This window comes from Tasmannia lanceolata, unplaced genomic scaffold (genome assembly GCF_043159265.1).
Source record: "Tasmannia lanceolata isolate RefF3 unplaced genomic scaffold, GAP_Taslan_0.1 ptg000018l, whole genome shotgun sequence".
Lineage (NCBI taxonomy): Eukaryota > Viridiplantae > Streptophyta > Magnoliopsida > Canellales > Winteraceae > Tasmannia > Tasmannia lanceolata.
This window is the reverse complement of record NW_027518695.1, coordinates 8,989,930-9,015,119: the sequence shown is the minus strand read 5'-3', so window position 1 is coordinate 9,015,119 and position 25,190 is coordinate 8,989,930. Positions and strand designations below refer to the sequence as shown.

The 25,190-nt window shown below is 37.6% G+C and overlaps 2 protein-coding genes and 1 pseudogene across 7 annotated transcripts; 2 read left to right on the top strand and 1 right to left on the bottom strand.

Moving 5' to 3' along the window:
- Window positions 1-283: 283 nt before the first annotated feature.
- Window positions 284-5,206, bottom strand: LOC143850029 (O-fucosyltransferase 19-like; annotated as a pseudogene). The gene is made up of 10 exons (XR_013235938.1): window positions 5,151-5,206; window positions 4,898-5,049; window positions 2,650-2,709; window positions 2,344-2,448; window positions 2,162-2,232; window positions 1,979-2,067; window positions 1,745-1,875; window positions 1,408-1,640; window positions 852-1,320; window positions 284-767 (listed from the first exon to the last, which is right to left on the bottom strand). The product of XR_013235938.1 is annotated as an O-fucosyltransferase 19-like (transcript).
- A 993-nt stretch (window positions 5,207-6,199) lies between these two features.
- Window positions 6,200-10,744, top strand: LOC143851843 (Pentatricopeptide repeat (PPR) superfamily protein). The gene has a single exon (XM_077361340.1). The coding sequence runs from the start codon at window positions 6,256-6,258 to the stop codon at window positions 9,271-9,273; it is 3,018 nt and encodes a 1,005-aa protein (XP_077217455.1). The 5' UTR covers window positions 6,200-6,255; the 3' UTR covers window positions 9,274-10,744.
- Window positions 10,745-14,499: 3,755 nt separating this feature from the next.
- Window positions 14,500-23,938, top strand: LOC143849474 (neutral ceramidase 2-like). 5 transcript variants are annotated; one of them, XM_077358485.1, is made up of 10 exons: window positions 14,500-14,728; window positions 15,975-16,374; window positions 19,004-19,212; window positions 19,978-20,349; window positions 20,484-20,748; window positions 20,833-21,103; window positions 21,210-21,335; window positions 22,212-22,275; window positions 22,462-22,631; window positions 23,107-23,938. In XM_077358485.1, exons 2-10 carry the CDS (start codon window positions 16,031-16,033, stop codon window positions 23,653-23,655), a joined length of 2,370 nt encoding a protein of 789 aa, XP_077214600.1. In that variant the 5' UTR covers window positions 14,500-14,728; window positions 15,975-16,030; the 3' UTR covers window positions 23,656-23,938. The 5 variants fall into 5 exon arrangements, with proteins under 5 accessions (XP_077214600.1, XP_077214602.1, XP_077214605.1 ...); XM_077358487.1 differs by lacking the exon at window positions 14,500-14,728 and adding an exon at window positions 15,054-15,210; XM_077358490.1 differs by lacking the exon at window positions 14,500-14,728 and adding an exon at window positions 15,055-15,171.
- The last annotated feature ends 1,252 nt before the right edge of the window (window positions 23,939-25,190 follow it).

Below are 25,190 nucleotides of genomic sequence, written 5' to 3'. Positions count from 1 at the left end.
TGGTTTGTTGGCTAGAGAAGTGCTTTCCGGACCAAAATCATTGGCAGTCTCTGGAGGTTGTCCTGGTTGTGCATCCCCTTATCATTTTCCTTCCATAAAATCATGGTATTTTGCTTTTGCCCAAACAGTGAAAGGATCACTGATATTAGAAAGAAATCAACTGATATTAGAAAGAAATCAACAAATAAATTTGCAGGCTTAGCAATTTAGTCATCTGATGATTTATAACTAAGAAAGGGTCACTGATAGTAGAAAGAACTAATGAAATGACTATTATCATATCAAGAGATTGCATTATTCATTCATCAATCAAAGCCCAATTAGGCCAATTGCATTTGACAATCACAATGACAACTTTAAAAAATAACAAATGAGGAAAAAATGGTAATCACAGTAAAACGAGTAGAAAGCCTATACAACCTATCATCCTCCATCTCTAATATCCTTATCTACCTTCTCTGCTTCCTCAAAAAATCAAAGTGTAAATCCGAGCTCTCCTCCTTCAAGCCAAAAAACATTTACTTCGGATGCATAAAAGCTCAGTATTTCCGTCTTAGAACTGCTCCTTGTTGTCTTGTCCCTTTTCGCATATACAACCAGGAAAAGGATTTGCATAGAAGCTTTCTTCAAGATTTGGCGTACCACCAATTTGCCGCTTGTACGGTGCTCCAAGCCTATTTTCATGCAAGCTCTTCACCTTTGATGAGAATTTTTCCCAAGTTATCTCACCCCCATCTAACTTATCTATCAGTTTCACAAACTTCTGCCTGCAAAAACATACATCAAATGGTTTTAGTATGAGTTCTAACATGAAAATTGACAATGGATGAATTTTTTCAATTACAACATACTTATAGGGGCTGATTGTCTTGCGATATCCTTCAAATATCCGATGACCCTGCACTGCTTTAGCCAAATTACCATCATATGTATAAACAAAGACATCACTCTCAAAGGCTAATATGTAGTCCAAGGCAGTGAGACGGTTCTGATATTTTTTTAAAGGTGGTAGTTCCTCTTCTGTTGCTAGAGTGGAGTGGGTATGGACATTTGGGTATTGGCCTGGAGCGCGGCCATACTACCGGTCCCATAAATCTCCCCAGTGACAATGTAGATAGTTGTTTCGGATGGGTAACCCAAAGCTTTCAAGAACAACGAAGTTTCTCGAGGAGTCATTGGACACAACCCTTGACGTCGCCTCACCTTGCTGTCTATCTCTCTCCTTCCAATGCGTGACTTTATATCTCATGAATCCGAGCTCCTCTGCCTCCTCTCCAGTAAGATTGTGGCTGCACCCAGTGAAGGAAATCCTTCTCATATCTGCAATGCCAATTATCACATTTGATAACATAAAAAAACCAACCAATTAAGAATAGCCAAAGGGTCATTAGTGTGTTAGTGGATTACCTTAAATGGAGAGCAATATAGGGGTTGTTATCACTTCTCAACATATCAACCAATTTCTTCCCAAGCTCTTCAATCTCGTCTGTATAACGGAGTGCTTTATAATTTGCACGGCACCTATGCCTCTGGATTGAACCGGGGAGGCCGTTGTTACCAAGTCGAGAATCGCTGTGAGTAAAGTTCAACACTTTGAACTGGTCCAATAACCTACGCATCTCCCCTTTATAATAACTAGCCTGCAAATGGTTACATATTTTAGAAATCTATTCGAGGCCGTGCAATTTCACCAATCTAAGGTATTTTAGTTTGAGACTTATAAAAAGAATTCTGATATACGGACCTTCGACCAGGAAATTGGTGCCTTTACAAGGGGATTAATTGCTTCATACGCCCGTGGCAGAGACTACGATCTCAATGTCATCTCTTAAGACATCTATGAAATGCCTCCAGTCGAAAATGTCTTTAAGAGTGCTGCAACTAGACAAAATCAAATCAAGGGCCTGTATTGCAGTTTCCTCTACACTACCTAAAGCCAACTGAAATTCCTAGTGATTTTGTATCCAAGAGTTAATACCTTGGATCCTTCCAAAAGGATTCATGATCTAATGAAGGAAGAACCAACATTGCATTCATGATTTTCTCTATTGCAACCATATCGCAAGTCTGCAATTCAATCCATGAAAAGTGAAAACATTAGATCACCAGAAAAATACTATTTAGATTAGTTATATTGAAACTTGTAAAAAATAATGCATACTCCTGTTCTCATCTGATTCAATCCACCATTGGCATGAACTAAAATATAGCCATTTGTGCTTATTCTTGTTCCTGGAGTAAAAATGATACAAATATGAGAAGAAACTATGGTATTCATTTAGTATTCAATGGGATACTCAATATAACTGATTAGACAAAAGGGGCTGCTTAACATAGTTATACGATTTCTTGGTCGAACAATGCATTGATGATAATTATCACTGTTTGGTTTTATCCATATTTCTGGAGTCTGTAAGATAGCAACACCAGAAAAATTCAGGATACTCTCTTATTATTACACAATTCAAGCTAACAGAAAAGCTGAAACCTGATGTATTCCGATCATAATGAGTATTAAGACAACATCAATGATAAGATATTCAGTAGTAAGACCCAACTGTATCCAATTTGACTGACATGTGAAGGTGTTACTAAAAATTGAGTTCCTCTGTTCTTTTCATGTCCTTATGAGGTTTTTAAGAAGACTACTTGTAGAATCTATGTTTAGTCCGGTGTTAGAGCTACCTAATGTTCCAACACCCATAATCTCTGTAAAGGTCAAATAAAAGTGGAAAAACAGAACGCAAAACGTTTTGTTGGGTTCAGAATGGCAATCTAGAATCCCCTTTGATCCATTCTAAATTTGCAATCTTGTTAGTGTAATGGAAACATAATCAATCAAGAACGCATACAGTCAAAGTAATGACATGAACCTTCTAACTGGAATATAGCGAAACACTTTGATTTCAAATTCAATTGAACTAAAAAAAATCATCGGAACCCATCAAAAGTTTCCAAATGATTGCATCCTGAAAGATTCAGTGTTATGGGCAAAAATAGAAACACACCCATAATCATAATTCAGAATTTCTGAAGAAATTGAAGCTTTTTTTTTTTTAATGAATCCCAATATGAAATTAAATAATGTCAATATTTTAAATTTGAGTTAAATTCTACCCAACACGACCTTCTATTTTTTTTAGATGGGGTTAGGCAGGGACCTTCTATTTTTAACAACAATAAAACATAGAAGCCAAAAAAAAAAAAAACCAGAACCCATTTAAATCACAAAAATCCTTTCTCTGTTCATCCTCGGGTATTTGAGAACCCATTTAAATCACAAAAATCCTTTCTCTGTCCATCCTCGGGTATTTGACAGAAAAAGAAGGAGAAACAGAAGGGGAAAGGAAAAAAATTACTTTTCATAGCAGCCTAAAATGGAATGTGAAGTAAAAGCCAAGGCTTCAAAAAAAAAAATATATATATATATATATATATATATATATATATATATTGTTAGAAAAAATGATGTGCAAATCTGTAATTTAGGATTCGAGAATACCTTGAACAGAATTAATCTCTTATCTTGTGCAATCAGATATCAACAGTAACTATTCTGCCATAATTAATTGTAAACAAATAAACAAAAGTCGTTACATCACTTATCGAGTTAAGGCACGAAGAATCTTCGCTGTCCTTAAGGCAAATCTCGCCCCCACTATGACGAATCAACGGTGCAGATGGGCGTCTTGGCGTATGCCTCCAGGATTCAACAACTCTCGCTCTAGGGGTGTGCACTCACGCAGCCCGGATGCCTTAGAACTTGCTTATATGAGCCGAATCGCCTTGATCCAAAAAGCTTAGGGGAGAAATAGAAGTTCCAGAAAAACAGAGAGAAGAACAATAGAAAAACAGAAAGTCGTTCCCAAAAGATTTCTTTTTGTTTTCCACAAATCCGAATAAATAGAAAACTAAGAGACACGTTTGGTTGAAACATCGCACTCATTTAGTGCGTGAGAAACGTTTCCCAACGGTCACTAAACCACGATTATGCGTTTTCTTAAACGGTAAAACTAATTAAATAATTAGTAAACCAAGAGAAAAGAAATAAAAAAACGCGCGCGTGTGTGGTAAGACCAAAAGCCTGCCGAACCCAAGTGGGCTATCCGTGCGTGTAGGATCCACATAACCTCTTGCTCATTCACAAGGCTAAGAGAGTGAAAGTATATATATGGCCACTCTCACCCTCTCACACTTCCCCTCTAGGACTAAAGTTTTTTCATGACTTTAGTCCTTTTGGAGGGAAGCCCAAAAGCATAAAGCAAGAGAAACATATAATGACTAAGAACACCCCATTGTAAGTTTGAATTACAAAAATACTTTTTTCACATAAAAAGTCAACATATATATATATATATATATATATATATATATATATATATAAGAAATCGTAAACCCTATAGAAGAAAAACCAGGAATTCAATCGCATTATTCAAACATGGACAAAATCTGAATCAGATCATAAGATTCTGTTTTGGGGCTATTCATAAATACCACCCATGCAAAAATAACATACAAATATTGAAATATAGAAACCCCACCTTAATTAAAAGTAAAAAAAAAAAAATCCAATAAGAAAAGAAGAAACTTTTTTCTGAGACTATAAGAGAAGAAGAATCTTCAAATTAATCATTCAGAGACCAAACAAAAATGGAATTTGCAGATCATAAATACCCCAATGCAAGTCATATCTACATAAGAAAAAACACAGGCATAGCCCAATACACAACACAAAACAAAAAACAAGGAAGAAGAGAAAACAAGTCAACATAAAAGCCCATCTTTGAGAACCCAACCCAAAACAGAATTAACGAAAACCCCATTACAAAAAATCTATCAAACCCAAAAACATATTTACAAAAGGATATTTTTCATAAGAACAAAGTAAGAAAAGCACTTGAAATTCCTCTTACAGTAAACTCCAACGTGTTTTTCTGAATCGGGAAATCGCTCTCCTCCACAGCATTATGTGCAATCAAAGTCTCGTCTATGAACACCCCAGAACTCAACATCCCCTCCTCCTTCTCTTTGCCGTTCAAATCTAAGTACCTATTCATCAACAATAGCTTCACAGAAAAAGAAAAAAAACCAATAAGAACAAAAACAGAAAAATCCGCCTCCCTACATTGGTTCCAGAACTCATAATGTACCAGAACTCATCACTCGAAACCCATAACCCAGCCTGAAAAACACTCCCTTTAACCATAGCAACCAAGATTCCGGCAACGGACAGAGCTTCGGATGCCGGAAAGAGTGGTTTCCATGGTCGTTTTCATGGCCCAAGTGAGATTTCTTAGTATCCGAGTCCGGCACGCGCCTTCTCATCATCGGCAAAGTGATTCTCGGGCTACTCTCATTGATGTTCATCCCTGGGAAAGTGATAGAAGAGAGAGAGTCCTGCGAAAAGAGACGAGACTTCTAAATTCCGTAAAGTTCGTTAGTGATATACGTGGACTAGGTACTTTACTACTAAAATAACCTTATTTTTGTTTTTTAGGCATTTGCACTCGGTCGCCTACTCCTCGGATATCTTCTGCGGTCACGATTAAAACTGAAAGCACTTAAGTGAAATGATATAAGCTACTGATATCCACACTACTATGTTTTGATAGTTACATTTACTCGCCTTGTCTTTTAGGATATATTCAGCTGTCAAATAGGAGATGATAAATTCGTCCCTTTTTCTCCCCAGACCACCCCTTACAAACAAGAGTAGTGGTAAATACACTAGAGGCCAGGGGGTGGCCCAAGGAAGAATGGAGGTTTAATATGTCACGTCCCTCATTTAAACCAACAAGTCGAAATACACTTTTCTCTCCCGTAAATGTCACCCGCGACATTGTTTAAAAATCCCTTATTAAAATACGATGGGTATTTTGGTCACTCGCAACTAGATTCAATTATGCCTTTATGCACTACTTAGGCTCCGTCCTAAATCACAATTATTTGGCCCCACCTGTGCTTCTATGCGATCATATCCGTTTATCCAAATAACAATCATAAGTCCCACAAAATGCCCTAGATCGGATGATCCTTAATCTTATGCAAGGAATCGGGTTATCGAGTTGCCTGATGATGTTTTACAAGATCAACGGTCATGATTTCACATTAATGCCCCCAACCTGTGGGGCCCAATGACTGTCAACCTAGTCTAGTCGTTCGAGTTTCCCGTTAAAAATTTTCAAAATCCGCCCCCATTTTTCCCAGACTTCTAACTTAAAAAAATTACAGAGCATTTCGAATGCAGCTCTAACGATGATCAACCAAGTAAGAAATCGAACCTTTCATTCACTTGCAGTAAAAGCAGCTGAAATTCCCCGATTGCCCTTGAACAAACCACCTATTTATTATGATTACCGTCACCTTCTTCTTTCATGCAAAGATCTGAAATCTCTGCTTCAAATCCATGCCCATTTCTTGGTTTTAGGACTCCAATTAGACAATTTTACGTGCACCCAACTCATTAATTCCTACTCCTCGTTTCATAAATCAGACTCTGCTCGCATTGTTTTCGATTCCGCACAAAACCCCAATGTTGTTTTATTCAATTCCATGATTAGAACTTATACTAGAACTGGCAAGCATAGAAAAGCACTTGAATTATACCATGAAATGTTAGAGAGTAGATTAGAACCAGATAAGTACACTTTCACTTTTGTTTTGAAAGCTTGCACTGGAGTTTCAGACTTGGAAGAGTGTGCTTTAATTCACCATGAGATAGTTAGAAAGGGACTCAAACGAGACGTTTTTATTGGGACCGGGTTAGTTGATATGTATTCTAAATTGGGTAGGATTGAAACTGCCCGAGAACTGTTCGAACAAATGCCTGAATTGGATGTTGTTGCTTGGAATGCTATGATTGCCGGGTTATCTCAAAGTATTAAACCTTGTGAAGCTTTGGTTTTCTTTAGAAAGATGCAATTGGTGGGTCTAGAACCCAATTCGGTAAGCTTGCTAAACTTGTTTCCCGCAATTTGTAAGCTTTCAGCACTTCCATTGTGTAGGTCTGTGCATGCTTTTGTAGTGAGGAGAGTTTTTTTGTCTGTGGTTTCAAATGGGTTGATTGATATGTACTCAAAGTGTGGAAGTGTTGAAGTTGCTCGTTGCATATTTGATGAGATGGTGGGTAGGGATGATGTTTCGTGGGGAACCATGATTGCTGGTTATGCCCATAATGGGTATTTCATAGCGGCCTTGCAGCTCTTTGATAATTTGAAAACAGAGAAGATGAAGCTAAATCAAGTATCGGCAGTGAGTGCTCTTTCAGCTGCGGCTGATATGAGAGATTTAGAGAAAGGGATCGATATCCATGCTTACATGATTCGTGAAGGGATGGATTCGGATGTTTCCGTTAGGACAAGTCTTATGACTATGTATGCAAAATGTGGAAGTTTAGAGAAGGCAAAAGAATTGTTTGATGGCATTTGGAAAAAAGATATAGTCGCTTGGTCTGCGATGATAGCTGCCTTTGTCCAGACAGGTCATCCAGAAGAAGCGATTTCTCTTTTTCGAGAAATGCAATCAGTAAATATTAGACCCAATAGGGTTACTATTGTGAGTCTACTTCCAGCTTGTGCAGAACTATCAGCTTTGAATTTAGGCAAGAGCATACATTGCTATGTTATGAGAGCCGATATTGGTTTTGATATTTCAACAGGGACAGCTCTAGTAGCAATGTATGCTAAGTGTGGGTTCTTTAGTTTGGCACATGTTTTATTCAACCACTTACCACAGAAAGATGTTGTAACATGGAATGCTTTGATTAATGGATATGCACAGATTGGTGATGCATATAATACAATGAAAATGTTTCATCAATTACTATTGGATGGACTTCGCCCGGACTCTGGGACTATGGTTGGTGTGCTTCCAGCCTGTGTGCTGTTGGGAGACCTTCACCAAGGTACGTGCGTTCATGGGCAAATTATCAAGAGCGGGTTTGAGCCTGACCTTCACGTAAAAAATGCAATCATTGACATGTATGCTAAGTGTGGGAGTCTTGACTCAGCTGAATTCTTGTTTAGTGACACCGGATTTGTCAAGGATGAGATATCATGGAATATAATGATTGCAGGATATATGCAGAGTGGAAGGGCCAAGGAAGCAATGTCTTCTTTTCATCAGATGAAATCTGAGAATCTTAAGCCAAATTTAGTCACCATTGTGAGCATTCTTCCCACTACTGCATACTTGGCAGCCCTGAGAGAAGGTATGGCTCTTCATTCCTTTATAATCAGAGCCGGGTTCGAGTCTAACATACTTGTAGGGAACAGTCTCATAGATATGTATGCAAAATGCGGGAGATTGGATTTCTCGGAGGAGGTTTTCAATAGGGTGGATGCTAGAGATACAGTATCATGGAATGCGATGCTTTCAGGATATGCTATTCATGGGCTTGGTAAAGATGCCATTGCGCTTTTCTCACAGATGCATGAGAGTCATGTGGAGGTTGACTCAGTGTCATTCATCAGTGTCTTGTCCGCGTGCAGACACGGAGGTTTGATTGATGAGGGAAGGAAAATTTTTAAAGCCATGGGTTCTGAACATCACCTTGAGCCGGATTTAGCACACTATGCTTGCATGGTGGACCTGCTAGGTCGTGCCGGTCAGTTAGATGAAGCTTGGGGTTTTATTAAGAGAATGCCAATGACACCGGATGCTGGAGTCTGGGGGGCCTTGTTGGGTGCTTGTAGAATGCACTCTAATGTAAGGTTAGGAGAAATTGCATTGCATCACCTTGTTAAAATCGAGCCTCGAAATCCAGCCCATTATGTGGTTCTTTCAAATATTTATGCTCAAGTTGGAAGGTGGGCCGATGTAGGGAAGATGAGAATGATGATGAATAACAAAGGATTGATGAAAACTCCTGGCTGCAGTTGGGTTGTGTTCAAGGATGCAATCCATGCATTTAGAGTAGGTGACAGATCCCACTCACAGTCTGAGAGGATGCGTATAATATGGGATGATTTGCATGGGAAGATGGAAAAGATGGGCTATGTTCCTGACACAAGTTGCGTGTTGCAAAATGTTGAGGAAGAGGAAAAAGAATCCTTCCTCTATAGTCATAGCGAGAGACTAGCCATAGCATTCGCCTTTCTTAATATGGAACCAGGGGAGACCGTCCAGATAGTTAAGAACCTACGGGTTTGCAGTGATTGTCACACTGTCACAAAGCTGATTTCGAAGATCACTAACCGTAGGATAATTGTCAGGGATGCTAGTCGTTTCCATCACTTTGAAGATGGAATTTGCTCGTGCAAGGATTATTGGTGATCTGAATTAGATTGATAAAACCTCCTGTTGGTCAGGGAGAGAGTAACAATTCAGAACCATCAAAGTTGCAGTGAGTCTCAAACTGTCAGAAAGATTATTTCAAAGATCACCATCAAGTGTACTTATCATGGATGCCGGTTGTTTCCATCACCTTGAAGACGACACCAGCTGATGCGAGGATTATTAGTGATGTTATTGAGAAGCAGAAATCTTGCTGTTGCTGACATGGAAGAGTGGAACAATGGCTCCTCCACAATTATCCATTCTATATTCAACTAACTTGAGAGCAGAAGGGAGAAGATACCGGTAACATAGCCAGAAATGAAGAATTATCCCTGGAGTATACAGTTTCCAAAGAATAAAAGTACAATATGAATAAATTTCCTAAATACACATGGCTGCCCAGTAAAAAGTCTTCTGGGGGAAGTATAGACAAAGATACATCTGAATGTCTAGGATGTGGACTGAATGCAAAATGAATCTTGGTTTGAAGCTATGGGAATTTGAATGATACATTGTCCAGGATTTTTCAGATTGGAGAACTAAGTGGAAACACTTTCATTCTTCTCTGTTCTTCATATCGAGAACTTCGAAAATGATCCATGATAGAGGTAACTTCTGGCCACCTCATAAGGTTATTATTGCTTAATGGAAAAGGATATATAGTGTCGAGGAGTTTCAAGGATCATGCCATTTGTCATGATCCACCTAACCAATGCCTCATCCACATTAATCAATTCAATGTATGATTAGTTGGAGATTTTAGCATTGATGAAAGCATTACCTGTTGGAAGATTAGAGGACCACTTAACTGTGTAAATATACCTTTCTTGACATTGTTGAGTCCATGATTTGGACTATTCAAAATAAAACCATTCTGACCTCCAAGTAATAATCAGTTCTTATTGGTGAATTGAATCAGACTCTACGATGTACATTTTTTATTTTATTTTATTTTTTGATAGATTAGTTTGTCCGTTTGTGAAGACACCCTTTAAACTTTTGTTATTTTTAGCTTTTTCAACAGTGATAAAGCTTTGGTCCAGAAGTAGCACCACTGGTTCTCCATGGTGGAGTTATTAGAGCCCCAACATTACAAACACAATTGATCCAGAGGCAAGAATTGAAGCGTGCTTATAGATCCTATGAATTTTATCACCTAGGCTTCATTTCTTTCAGGCTCCGTTTTTACGTCGAAAGGAACGGACATAAAACACATTTTACGTCCATTTTTATGTCGAAAGGAACGGAGCCTCAACGTAAAATGGGCGTAAAATTTGTTTTCCGACCATTTTACATCAAAAGAAACTGAGCCTCCGGGCCTGTTTCACCCCCTATACAAACCATATATTGTTTCTCTTTGATTTTAAATTCTTTTGATTGCTCCTTGTAAATCTTCTCCAAATTTTCATAAAGAAATTTTTTCTTTATATCTAGTTATGCAATGTCTAGGTTTATGCTAGCAACCAAATCCAACACTATAGGAATTGATGACATTGTCACAATGAGAGAAACCATCTCATAAAATCAATCCTCTTTTTTGTTCCAAGGGCCTTCACAACTAATCTCACCTTGTACCTTGGTTTTGAGCTCTTCTCTTCTGTCTTCAATTTAAATACCTACTTGCTCTTTAATACTTTATTACCCTCTGGTAGATTCACCAACTCATAGGTATGATCCTTAGACAATGAATCCATCTCCCCATGTATAGCTTTTAATCAATCCTCTTAATGTTTATTAGATTGAGATTATTGGTAGCTTTATGGCCTACCCCCATCTGTAAGGATGAGATTCTCTTATGAAGAATTAACTCCTTGATTTTTTACGCTCTTAGTTGGCCTTCTCAAATGAAGCTCTTGTTTTGGAGGGAGTATGCTCCCCTTGTTTGATATCATGCAGAGTATCATGACCAACTACATCATCATGATCTGCATCATCACCAACTACATCATCATGATCTACCTGCTCATCTCCCGCATCATCATGTGCCACTGGAGGAGGAACTGATTCCATATCAATGAGGTCATCCACATAAGGTTGAAGTTTTTCAACCTTCACAGTGTCTTTAATTGTTTAGTCTTCAAGAAATACCCCATCCCGGCTTCTAAGATGGCCAGAGACGTGTGTTGCAGTCATGAATAGCCAGAGACATGTATTGCAGAGTCATGAATAGCCCCCCTCTCTTCAAAGGAAGACTCAAAGTTGAGTTTTTTTGAGAAACTTAATAACAAAGTTAGAAGCAGAGTGGAAGGCTGGAAAGTCAAGTTACTCTCCCCAGGGAGGTAAGTTAGTGTTATTGAACCATGTGTTTTATTCTTTGCCAATTGACATACTTGCATATCATTGGCTGGCATGAGACAAGATTTGTAAGAATAAAGAAGAATGTGAGATTGATACTAAATAGCGTGTCATTTAGACAAAGCTATTCACAGGCTTCAGGACAGTAACTCTGTATGAAGTGAATTTATGAAGACTGGTTATTTACGACAAGAGAGTTTTGGCTTAGCTCACTCAAAGGCTGGTGATTCTAAACTCTGGAAAAGCATGCTTCATATAAAGGACATATGGTTTTCTGAAGCTAAGTAGATCAATGGGAAAGGTAATATTAATTTTTGGACCGACAGGTGGATTGGCAATTCGCCTCTTATATAGCTATGCAGATAATGTGTTGGATGTTAATTGAGACTTGCTTATCCAACATGTGGATAATGGGTATGGTGAATAGGATGGAGCCAATCAGAAACTCTAATATTGTTCTGTCTAGCCGTGAAGATCGGCATCATAGGGCTGGCAGTTTTTTGACAAGTTCTACTTGGAACTCTATCAAACACCAAGCGAGAAGGAAATCATGGGCTGGCTTTATATGGAATGAGTTGCCTTCAGAGATTAGTTGCTTTTTATAGCACCTGTTTGCTAAAGTCATTCCTGTGGACACCCGTATCTAGAAGAACACTGTACACCTCACCTGCAAGTGTAATTGGTGCGATAACAATCAAGTGGAAGATCTAGATCATCTTTTCATAGCAGTAGCATGTCGAAATCAGTTTGGAACTTCTTTTCCAGCAAGTTAGATATACCAGTTATGTATAATCAAAGAATTCATGTCAGGATACAAGCATAATACTACAATATTATCAGAAATGTCCATTCTATATTATCCTGGGTGCTTTGGAAGGAGAGATGCAGAAAGAGAATGGAAGGAAGAGTAAGGCCTATTCCTATTAATATCATATCTATTATTGAGTGGATAAGTTACCTTGACAAATATTTTAAACCAAAAAACAGTGCTACTTTGTCGAATCATTGGCTCTCTTCCATTTATGTGCCTATCAAAGTTGCTCCTCCGAAGGATGTTTGGGTGATTTGGAGAAGGCCCTCAGGAACATCTTTCAAGATGAAAACAGATGGCGCCTCTAAGGAAACCCACGGATGAGGAGGAATTATTCGGGATACCAATGCAAGAAGAAGAAGTGATACTAGCATTTCCTCACTACTATGGAGTGAGTACTAATGTGCAGGCTAAGTGCAGAACTTTACTGACTATGATGATTTAGAGAGTGTGGATTGAATCAGATAGTCAAGTCTCGATTGATATCATTCAAGGAAAGGGTAACACTGCCTGATCAATTCTTTATTTTTGGCAAGAAAATGACCACTTCTTTAGGTTTCTCAATCCTACTATCTCGCACCAATATAGAGAAGGTAATCTAGCAGTAGAGTATTTAGTGAATTTTGTTTGTAAAGATAGAAATAATAGGAATTTTCAATTCGTGGAAAGAGTTACCTGGAGAGACTAGAGGTTGTTGTGAGGCATTGGGAATTGCTAGCCAATCAAGCGGTATACTATCTTTGGCTAGGAGGTTAGGAGGTTAGGGGCATGTACCCCTCTTGTACTATTTTTCTCATATTAATAAAATTTAATGTGACAGACTGGGTTGGGTTCCTAGATAAATTCGGGTATTAAAAAGTTAAGGATATTGATTCTTGTTAGCATCGATCTCACTAATGAAGCGTGCATATGACTCGAGAACGTGATGACACCTCAAATTAATGGGTTTGTACATAGATATGCCACGTTAGACCGACGTCTGATTACTATGATTATCTTAACAAATACTATTAAGATTATCGTAACAACGATGGTTTGGATAGTGAACTCGTAAAATTGGAGCTCTTGATTTTAGCCGCTTCAACTTTTACCTAACAAGAAAACAACCCACGCTGTGCATGAAATATTTCTTGCGGAAAATACATGCCTTGATTAAATATTTATGAGGCAAAAATCAGGAGAGCCTAAAATAGAAGGTATGCAAGAGTTATAGAGAATTTTACATTACATAAAATTTAATGAGAAAGATATTTACTAGCTATTAAAAAAATTAATCAAAGAAAATTTTACATTTATAAGGTATTAAATAACATGGGCATCAAAATTTGCTAGGCAATTTCAGGGTAAGACATTTCCCGGCTCACTTTTGCATGAGAGAACTGCCACATAGGCTCACTTTTTAGTAGAGTTTGTTTTATTCATTTAATTCATTCGAGGTGACTGTTATCTACTGCAAAAGTGAGCCCCAAAATGGCTTTCTGCAAAATTGCCTAGCAAATGCCCCAAAGTTTCCTATTATAAATTGAAACGGCATGTGGGGTGGCTACTCTCACATGCAACAGCCCCCCGCGAAATGCCTTCTGTGATGCACGCTAGCAAATCCCCGTATAAAAAGATACACATAAAAGTTCAGTAATAGAAGAAGGCAACTAGTAGTAGTTAAGCCTCTAGCTCGATGGCATTGAGGTTGAAAGGGTTGGATCCCAACTTTTCTAAAGAGAGAGAGAGAGAGAGAGGAATACTTAACTGAAGGGCACCCTTACAAAAAACAAGAGGGTACCCCAATTGGACTATCTAACCATTCACCAAAGTGCACTGGTTGGTGACTAATAAAATGCATTTATAATGGAAATAACAAAATTTATAAATTAAATGATTTATAAATGCAGTTTGGTAGGATGATCCCGTGTGGGCGCACATTCCTCAAGTTTGGTGAGAGAGCAGCCAAGCAGGCCCACATTTCAAAAAAAATTGTCTTAATCACTATTCATCTGAGGTGGCTGCTCTCTCATGCAAGTATGCAACATCCTTTTGCGAAATGCTCTTCTTCGATGGTCTCTAGCAAATCCCATTTTATTTTTATCTCAGCGTGGTTTATGCTCCCCGTTTCCCGTGGCTGTTTTCTTGTATGTTATGAAAAAGAAAAAGGCGTATGTGTCCAAAATCTGAACGTTTACAGTTCCCACCAAGAAGGAATCCAGTTTTGGAAGCGTTGGTTCCCAAGTAGGTTTTCACGGATCCGTCACGGTTACTGGGGACAGCGATTTTCGCAAGCATTGAAAAAAAATCCATCCAGTATAAAATCCCATCTCTATTTTCACTTCTCAACACCATTTCTCAAGCGAGGTACGCCAGTTTCCCCTCATTTTTTTTTTTTTTCTGGTTAGGGTTTTGTTATCCCTTCTCGATCCTCTGCCTGTCGATCTAGAATCATTTCGTTATTGTGATTGCTGATTTTTATCAGCTTTTTTTGCTTGTTTCTGGTTGATTTGCGATTGATTTTTTAACTTTTGATTTGTTTTTTTAGTCGTTATTGGAATGACTGTTTTGATTTTATTTTATTTTTTCTAGTTAGGTTTCTCTTGTTTGGTTGGTGAGAATGGTAGGTGAGGAAAAGTAAAAGAAATTCCATGAAGTCAAATGAATAGTTGTTTCTATTCAAGGATATAACTGCTATATATAATTCCTGGGATCTAGTTGAGAATTCTGATATTATTAGAAATCTGTTCTGAAAAATCTCACAGATTACATGATCTTAGCCATCAGATCAATGGCCTGCAATTGGACAGGTGAAACAAAAATAGTCAGCAGGCAAACCTTATTCATCAGTAGGTTTGCCAGTCCTATCAGTTGGATTTTTATTTTTTATTTTTACTATTTTATTTTATTTTTCAAGTTGAAAGTACCTTCCCTACTGTTAATGTTTTCATGTTTACATTTCATCGGGGATGATCAAAATTTAGAAAAAGAGTGCTGGTTTTTTGGCTTCCTGCTGATGCCATATGTAGACAAGCAAATTCAATAGGTATCTGTTTGTTCCATCTGATCAATTTCCTATTGAACTGAGCTCAGGGTGGCTCATGCCAACATACATCAATTCGGCATAAGCTTCAGGTGGTTGGTACAGACTACTTTTGGCTTACAGTTGAATTAGGCGGACTGTCTAGTTTAATGGAGTTTTTAAATTAGTGAAGTGGGTTATTAATTCTTTCAAAGCTTGAGTATCCTGAAGAACGGTATGTGCAGTCGAAGGACTTCAAGATATTAGATATGGGTTTGTGGCTATATCAAGTGCCAGACCTCATCATATATATATATATATATATATATATATATATATATATATATATATATATATACTATTCGTTTTGTTTGTCGGTTTGAAGATCTTCAATCAATTTATATGCACAGATTTTTGTTTCTAATTGCTATCAAAGAATTTGTTGTCTTCATGACTGTACAAGGAAATTTGAATTTTGAAATACAAGCTGTATCTGTATCATTTTTACTTTATTATTCAAATTTCAGCACGTTCTACTGATTATTCATTATTGTGTATGCTCACAAGTCATAATATCCTTTCTTGTCTCAGTTGAAGGAAAATGGGAAGCATTGAATGAGAACTATTAGGTCTTTTTGGTGATCACAATGGAGTTAGCTTCTTCCTTCTACCGCCGCAGTCAGAGGCCCTGTGCCAGTATCCATCTCTTACTTGTGCTGCTGCTTTTTCTACACGATTGCAAGGGAACAGTCTCAGCTTCTACTTATTTAATTGGGCTTGGAAGCTATGACATAACAGGACCTGCATCAGATGTCAATATGATGGGATATGCTAATACTGGACAGATTGCATCTGGAGTTCACTTTAGGTTGCGGGCTCGCACGTTTATTGTAGCAGAGCCTCAAGGGCACCGTGTAGCATTTGTAAATCTTGATGCATGCATGGCCTCACAACTTGTCACTGTTAAAGTGATTGAAAGGCTGAAGGCAAGGTTGTATGATCTAACTGTGTTCTAAATCCTCTTTATTCTGCACCATTTGAAAATTTAGTTGACTATTTTTGGAGCTTCAAAATCATGTGACGGTCACTGCATCTGTTCTCTGGATAGCTCATATTTTCATGTCTAAGCATTCAACTTACGAAGAGTATAATGTTGTTGCCATTTTATGTTATTTTATATTTTTATATTCACATTCTCTGTACCTTGTGTGCATTTGGTTTGGGATGGTATCCATTCTTTGAGACAAGCTTCCATTACTTTATCCCATGATCTTGATCTCTGCTATGTAGATTTTTCGTTCTAATGTATATTTTTCTTATCATTAAAGCAAAGTACACTATTCTTACACTTATATTTTCTGACAGAAAAGGGTTCGCTTTATTGGCATGCAATTTGCTCCAACTCAATGAATCTACTTTTTATCAATTAGTGAAATTCATATGCTGGTGCTACTCAGCTTGGTGAATTAAGCACCAAGTTGAATCTTTGGGATAATTTTGCTTTTAACAGGAACCTTCCGCATTCAATCTTTGTGAAATGATAAGTTACTTGTACTATCTCAGTTAGGATTTAAAATCTTCTATCATATTATTGTTATTGGTTGTAGCGTAATCTTGAGTTTTGAATAGTATTAATGCAACACAAATCCATAGGTCCCTCACTCCAGAAATCGGAGAATGATGGCCTTTGAAGAAAGAAAGTGATGCAGATAATCAATTTTTCTTCACGGTGCTACATCAGAAAGTTTTATGATTTTGGTGATTTTTTTAGTTTCCAGAATGTTGTTGTTGGATTTCAGAAAGTCGATGTTTTGGGAAAAGATGTGGTTGTTTGAAGCTTCTAGAGTTTCTATTTTTAACTGAGGAGGTTTAAGCTGAAGTAAGGATGTTGAATTTCGGAAGGTTTATAGTTGGAACAATTTAGAATGGAAAGTTATATTTTTAGAGGAGATTTTGGTTCAATTTCTTTTGAAAGTTTTTTTTTATATAAATTTTAAAAGAATTTTAGCTTGTCTAGGATTGCTTTGGAAGTCTTCTAAAGTTACTAAGTGTACAGGAAAATTCTAGGATGTTTGTGTCTTGGATAAGTGTTTTGGTGTGGGAAGAGAGTCTATTTATATGATGTAAAACACTCGCTTTGGGGAGTCCTTGATTATTTACAAAAGTTGTAGCTTATACAAGGAGTTATACCCATTTCTCTATTGTTTTCTCTTTGAGGCATTACCATTTTATTCCATTTCTGCTAATACTTGGTGTCAGAGCAAATTTGATATTAAGAGTTGTCTATGGTAACATGGCTGCAAGAAATCGTGGTCAGAGAAATTTCGGTAACTTTCGGTGGAGGTTGAAGGAATATCAATCGGTTCATGTCCTGACTAGACAAGTAGATATTTTGACAAGACAGATGGACCGGGTTATGTTCAAGATTCAACTCTTGTGGTAAGGATTGGATGGAGCCACAAAACAGAGGCCAACAATTCTTTAAGAGAATTTTACCAATCAACCTGAATGGGTCCAAAGTGGAAATCTAGCCCCAACTCAATTGAAAGGTGGAAACCCGGGACAAATTTGGTGGAAATTGGCATGAAAGAGATTTGGTGTAGGGTTTGTTTATAGATAGAAACAATTTAGTTCATGAAAGTCTATGAAGGTTGGATTACAGTTTGTTTATAGATAGAGACAATTTAAGCCAGAAAATTATATTTTTCAAAGGAGATTTGGGGTTTATAAATGAAATGATTTAGGTCATGAAAGGGTATGAAGGTTGGATTAGGGTGTGTATATAGATAGAAACAATTTATGACAGAAAGTTACATTTTTAGAGGAGATTTGGGTTAGTTTTGTTTGAGAAGTTTTTATTTTATTCGAAAAGAATTGTAGCTTGTTTTGGAAGTGCAGAGGATGTGGAGGAAAGGTCTAGGATGCTTGTGGGGGAAACTATTTTGGAGGTGGATGAATCTTTATATGACGTAAAATACTCTCTTCGGGGAGTCTTTGATTAATTATGAAAATTAAAGTTTATGGAAGTTGTTCTATTCTTTTCTTTCTCTCCTGGATAATATAATTTATTTCTATCCATTCGTGTCTTTCATTGAGGTGGGTACTTGGTTTTGTTCTGGATTTGAATTTAAGTTTAAAACGTTTGGTTGTTATTTGTATTTATTTTCTTATCACTGTAATTCTCTTCACCTTGTTTATCGCATGATGTTTGTTCATGTGTCCTGATAAGAAAAGTACAATTTAATGTACAGTTTCTGAGTGTTTACATTCACAGAAGATCAAATGCCCGAAGACACAAGAGCTTCAAGATAACAACCGTTGGGAAGTGGTTTTGGCCTAAGAAGATATTGGTGCTGTTTGGAACATCTGATTTTCTTCGATGGAAAACTTAAAAAGCTGCTAAAAGTTCTATAGAAAACCAAACCCTTGTGTCTTGGTCTTGTATAGATTATAGAGTATGAATAACATATAAATGAGCTTTTCTACAATAAGTGAAGCATGAATCTAAATTCCTCATTATCTGAAACCCTGACTCTTGATTTTCAAAATGGTTTTACTATAGTTATTCTCATTGCTCCACCATCCTTGGGAGTCTTATATTATGCCTTAATTTTTGGCAGGTATGGTGACCTTTATAATGAACAAAATGTCGCTATTAGTGGCATTCACACTCATGCTGGGCCTGGCGGCTATCTTCAATATATCGTATATATTGTAACATCTCTTGGATTTGTACGTCAGTCATTTGATGTTATTGTTGACGGCATTGAGAAAAGCATTGTGCAAGCTCATGAAAATCTCCGTCCTGGATCAATTTTTGTGAATAAGGGTAAGGATTAAGGACACTAATATTTACATTGCCTTTATTACTTCCTAGTATGGCCTTATCTGTTAAACACCAAAGTTTCAACCCTTTGAAGAGTCCAACAAGGCCTTTGCCATGAGTATACTATTATTGAAATTGAACTATAATCTTTGGAACATTAAGAGGGTGTTGAATAAAGTTGGGCATGTTTCTTATCATGGTTATTGAAATTGAACTATAATCTTTTGAACATTAAGAAGAGGTTGAATAAAGTTGGGCATGTTTCTTATCATGGTCCTATACTTAACAGGTGACAATGTTCGTTCATATCTAATACTTGCTATTGATGTCTCCTTCATCATTCCCCATTAGACTGTAAAAAATAATAACAGTACACGTATACTAAGTGGCAAGTGCTATCCAACACTTGATAATTTTCTGGGTTGTAATTTTCTTTATTGCCTGTTCTATGTTTATGCCTCTAGCCCCAGAACTCTATTGCTTGCTGAATTGACTTTTATCTCATTGTTTCCTTTCATTTTTTTTCTAAAGTAAATTATTAATACTGTCTTAAGTCTCATACAGACCAAATTTTTATCCACTTTGGGGAATACTGCCTGCACATCTTGTATCATATCTTAGATCCAACTTTTCAAATTTTGCTTGTGCCTTGATGTTCTCCTGCTGTGGAACATATTGCAGTTATCTCCTTGTAATCCCCTGAAAGTTTTATTTCCATTTTATTAATTTTGCTATCCATCTATTTTGATTTGAGCTTATGATTTACAGGTGAGCTCTTAGATACTGGTGTGAATCGTAGTCCTAGTGCTTATCTAAATAATCCCCCAGAGGAGCGAAACCAATATAAGTATGATGTTGATAAAGAAATGACCCTCCTGAAGTTTGTAGATGATGAATGGGGTCCAGTAGGCAGTTTTAACTGGTTCCCAACTCATGGAACCTCCATGAGTCGTACAAATTCATTGATAAGTGGTGACAACAAAGGAGCTGCTGCACGTTTCATGGAGGACTGGGCTAAACAGAATGGTTTTCAGCAAGTTGATGAAAGCATGTACCCTGATGCAATTGGTATTTCCATTAGTAATATGAATGGGCTTCCCCGCAGAGTCTCAAGCATAATTCCCGGTCTACATGAAAATCGTAAGTTTATAATTATTGTTTCTGTTCCAATGTTCTTCCAGATTCTTCCAAAAGCACTCATTTATAAAGACCTTGGTGTTGTTTTTATCTGCTTCTGTGTTTATTTTGGAGCTCATAGTGTTTACTTCATGCAGAGGAGGAGTTGGTCGGGCTTGCAGCTTCCTTTCAGCCTTCTGGCGGAAGGGGAGTAACAAGGTCTTTGAGTGTCACACGGCGTGTCCGTCGCGCTCTCAGTCAGGGTGAGAGGCCAAGGTTTGTATCTGCATTTTGTCAATCAAATTGTGGAGATGTTAGCCCAAATGTGTTGGGCGCATTCTGCATTGACACCGGACTACCTTGTGATTTCAATCATAGTACCTGCAATGGAAAGAATGAGTTGTGCTATGGCCGTGGCCCAGGGTAATCACCACTTTGATTATTCAGTATTCCTTAACTGTCTCACCTATATCTGTCATATTTAAATCTATATTTTGGTATTGACAGTTACCCAGATGAATTTGAAAGTACACGTATCATCGGGGATAGACAATTTAAGAAAGCTGTGGCTCTTTTCAATACAGCATCTGAGCAGCTAAAAGGAAAGATTGATTATCGTCACACTTATTTAGATTTCTCAAATCTTGAGGTCACACTTCCTTCAAGCAAAGGAGGTCAGGAGGTGGTGAAAACATGCCCTGCTGCCATGGGTTTTGCTTTTGCTGCAGGAACGACTGACGGTCCTGGTGCTTTTGATTTCAAGCAAGGAGATGACAAGGTAAATGGAGCAAATTGGAGGGATAATATACCTTTTGGGACTTATTATCCTTGTAAGAGTGGTGGAATGTATCTGCCAGTAACTGTTTCAGTTAATGCTATTTCAGGGCAATCCCTTCTGGAGATTGGTCCGGAATGTACTAAAAACACCGGGTAAAGAGCAAGTCAACTGTCAATCTCCAAAGCCAATTTTACTTGATACTGGTGAAATGAAAGAACCATATGACTGGGCGGTGAGTTGCATCTTTCCTGTTCTTTGTAGAATATAGAGATGTGGCATTATCTTTTTCTTTTTTGGATGGGATGTGGCATTATCTTGTGAGAGCTTTTTCGGAACTGTAATAACCTTTGACAGCTCTTTAAATAATAAATGACAAGAAGAATTAGTGCAATTATTAAAACATGGTTGTGCTGATCAAGGTTTTAAATTTCGGGTTTTGGTGGAGACCGAAATGGCACATACCCGAAACGTGGCATTATTCCGTGTTCGTGCGAAATTTCAAAATTTCGGTCGAAATTTCATTATTTCCGAAATTTAGTGCGAAATTTTAGGGATTTCGACAAATTTTTTAGATTTTTTTTTATTTGATAGTTATCCCGAAATTTCGGTTTCGCAAGAGTACGAAACGCATATCGAAACCGAAATTTAAAACCATGGTGCTGATATCATTTCCCTATATGTATGTATGTATGTATGTAAATTACATCTTTTGCCATTAGGGCCATCTATGATGGGCCCTTATGCGTACATGCATGCATGCGGGCCTTACATCTTTTGACATTAGGGCCATCTATGATGGCCCTATCTTAATTACAGAAAATAAACACAACTTAATAGAATTGCATTGAAACTTTGATATAAATCTAACTGAATTATATACCTCTTAATGGTCCCGCTCAAGTTGGAGTATAGATGTTATCCCTGCCCAACTTGGAACAAATACTTACAAATTGACTACGAGCTAGTGCCTTAGTAAAAAAGTCTGTTCAATGATCTTTGGACCGCACATATGGAATAGACTTATCTTTGGTTTCGTTTTGTCTCGTTCTGCGTCAGAAAAATTGTGGCTGGTGTTGCTAACAAGTTTGTCGGATCATTATCTCTGCAGCCTTCAATACTTCCAATTCAGATACTCCGGATAGGGCAGCTGGTTATTCTCACCGTACCTGGAGGTAGTAGCCCGAGTTATGCAGTGTTTCTGCATCAGAATATTGATTTTGCGGATTCTTAAAAAAATCCTTTTTCGGCTTTAACCATGAGATAACTTTCCAAATGGCATTTTCTTGTTTTTTGTTTCCAATCTAGTATGATCATTTCCAAATGCCATGTTTATTTTCTTATTCCATGTTTTCTTATAGAATTCACAACAATGGCTGGGAGGCGTCTTCGTGATGCTGTGAAGACAGTCCTCATTAAAGAAGGTAATGGAGAATTCGACAACAATGTTCATGTTGTTCTTGCTGGTCTGACAAATACATACTCACAGTATGTGACCACCTTTGAGGAGTACCAGATTCAAAGATACGAGGTTTGTTAAATTGATCAATCACACAATCACTGGTTTAATCTTCATGTTTGTGATCTTCTATGAATGACAAGAAATTACTTGATCTTGCCAAGAACAGCAAAAGATTGGCAAGAACAGAAAAAGATATTGAAATGATAATGATCCTGCATATAATATAAGTTGTTTATACTCCCTTACATTGTAGATTGTACTTCTGAAAATCATCTCTCTCACACATGTACGCATATATACATAGAGGATTGTTTTCATAAATGAATGCTACACATGCATAAAATCATGGGTATCTCCTTGAAATAAGTAAAATTCGACGTCTGCTTCATTTAGTTGAAGTCCATAAGTGGACACAAGTCATGGGAATTCCCAACAGAAAATAAAAGAGTAAAATAAAATCTCACTTGTGCTTCATTTACCTGAGGTTTTTTTTTTTAAGACTTCTACTCACATGATTTGATCCCTCATCTCTTGTAAATTTCAGGGAGCCTCGACACTATACGGCCCACACACACTCAGCGCCTATATCCAGGAATTCAAGAAGCTTGCAACTGCTCTCACTTCTGGACAGAGCATTGCCCCGGGTCCACAACCTCCTGATCTCTTGAACAAGCAAATCAGCTTGCTCCCAGGTGTAGTCGTTGATACAACACCTATGGGCGTCAATTTCGGAGATGTCAGCACAGATGTTCCGCAGAACTCTACTTTCAAAAGGGGCGACATGGTGACAGTTACTTTCTGGTCTGCTTGTCCGAGAAATGACCTCATGACCGAAGGCACATTCTCTCTGGTGGAAGTTTTAGATAGTAATAAGAAATGGGTTCCGGCCTACGATGATGACGATTTCTGCCTACGTTTCAAGTGGTCGAGGCCATTTAATCTCAGTTCTCGCAGTCATGCAACCATCGAATGGAGAATTCCCACAACATCTGTTGCAGGTATCTATAGAATAAGGCATTTTGGTGCTTCGAGGAGCTTGTTCAGGTCGATTCGCCATTTTACAGGTGCTTCCCGTGCATTCGTTGTGCTGTAATGGCCATATGCATATGTAAGAAAACAGTGTTACTGGTATAACTACATTGGGTTGTTATTGTAGAGAGGGACAATAGATTTCTTATCTGTTCTTTTCTAACAATTTGTTTTACAGAAATGATCAGTTTTGGATATTAGACATGAACAGTGAAACTTCATTGTGCTATAAATGGAAGTGATATGATTCTAAAAACAAAAGTTGTGGGGCTGCAAACATCGTGCTTTTATGGTGTAATATATAGTTTTGGAGTTTTTATAATAAATTTCGTTAAATTTTCTTTCCTTATGGCCCATTTCTTTTGTAAGAACGATGTTTAATGTTTGGGTTCACTTTTTTTTTTCTTTTTTTTTAAAGTTTTTACTCTATAAACTTCTATACTCTCTTTTGTTTTCCTTACATTGGAATAAACTGGGCTGGAAAGGAAATTTTTTTATGAGAAAAAAGAATGGGTAAATTTTTACATGGTTTCTTGATGAATATTTTTTTTACTTGAAATTTTTTCTAAGGTCATGTCTGGATACCTCATGCTTTTGTATTTGAATTTGAGTTTTGGATACAAAATATTTCAATTAACCTCATGCTCATGTTGTACGAGAGTGGAGGGAGGGACGTCTAGCTGCTGCTGCTGCTGCTGCAGCAAGGCTGAGGAGCAGTGAGGGTGAAGGTAAGTGAGGGTGAAGGTAATTGCCATAAATTTTGATTTCCAAATACTGTCTTGCAGAACATATTTGAAAATCGGATTTTTTTTCACTATTGTAGCTTATTTGGAAATCTAAGGATCTGATCCGGTTCCAAATCTCAACTGCGAATGTGAGAAATCCAAATCTAAATCCTGTGGGTATCCAAACGTGGCCTAAAATAATATATCAAATGATACGTGCTCCAAAATTTTATGTTCTTAATTCCGGGGTGAGTCTTAGCTCAATCCGTCAAGGCTAAATTCTTCAACTTTGAGGGTGGAAGCTCAATCCCAGCCTAACGGCCAAAAAAAGAAGTAAGCATTGAGAGATTTCTTAGAAAATTGCATAATTTGTAGTATGAAGCGTAGAACGCCTCTACAATGGTGGTGTTCAGCAGTAGATAGCTATCCCTTCGACATCCAAAGCAAGGCCTATAAAATGGACGGTCCGGATCAATCAAATGTTGAACCCAATTTTGGGAAATGATATTTCCACCGCTATTCTCATCATTTCCAACCGGTTTTGTTTTACTTTTCCTAAAATGAACCTTATTTTCTGGAAGAGAGAAAGAAACAGCTATTTTTTTAGGTGTAGTCAAATAACAAGGTGAGGAAATGCTGGACAGGGGGTGAAAATATCATTTCTCTCTTACGTTTCTGGCAATCAATAAACTTTAGCTCTCACCCGAGTGTCCAAAGTGTTTTGGACCCGAATCTCGTCCACAAGGAGCTGTTTGGAGAGGGAATAGTTGATATTCCGATATACCCTAATCAGCCTTTTGGTTTGGTTGTGCATTTCAAACAAGAATGGAGACAGCGCCCAACCACATTGTCCCAGTCAAGGTTTTAAATTTCG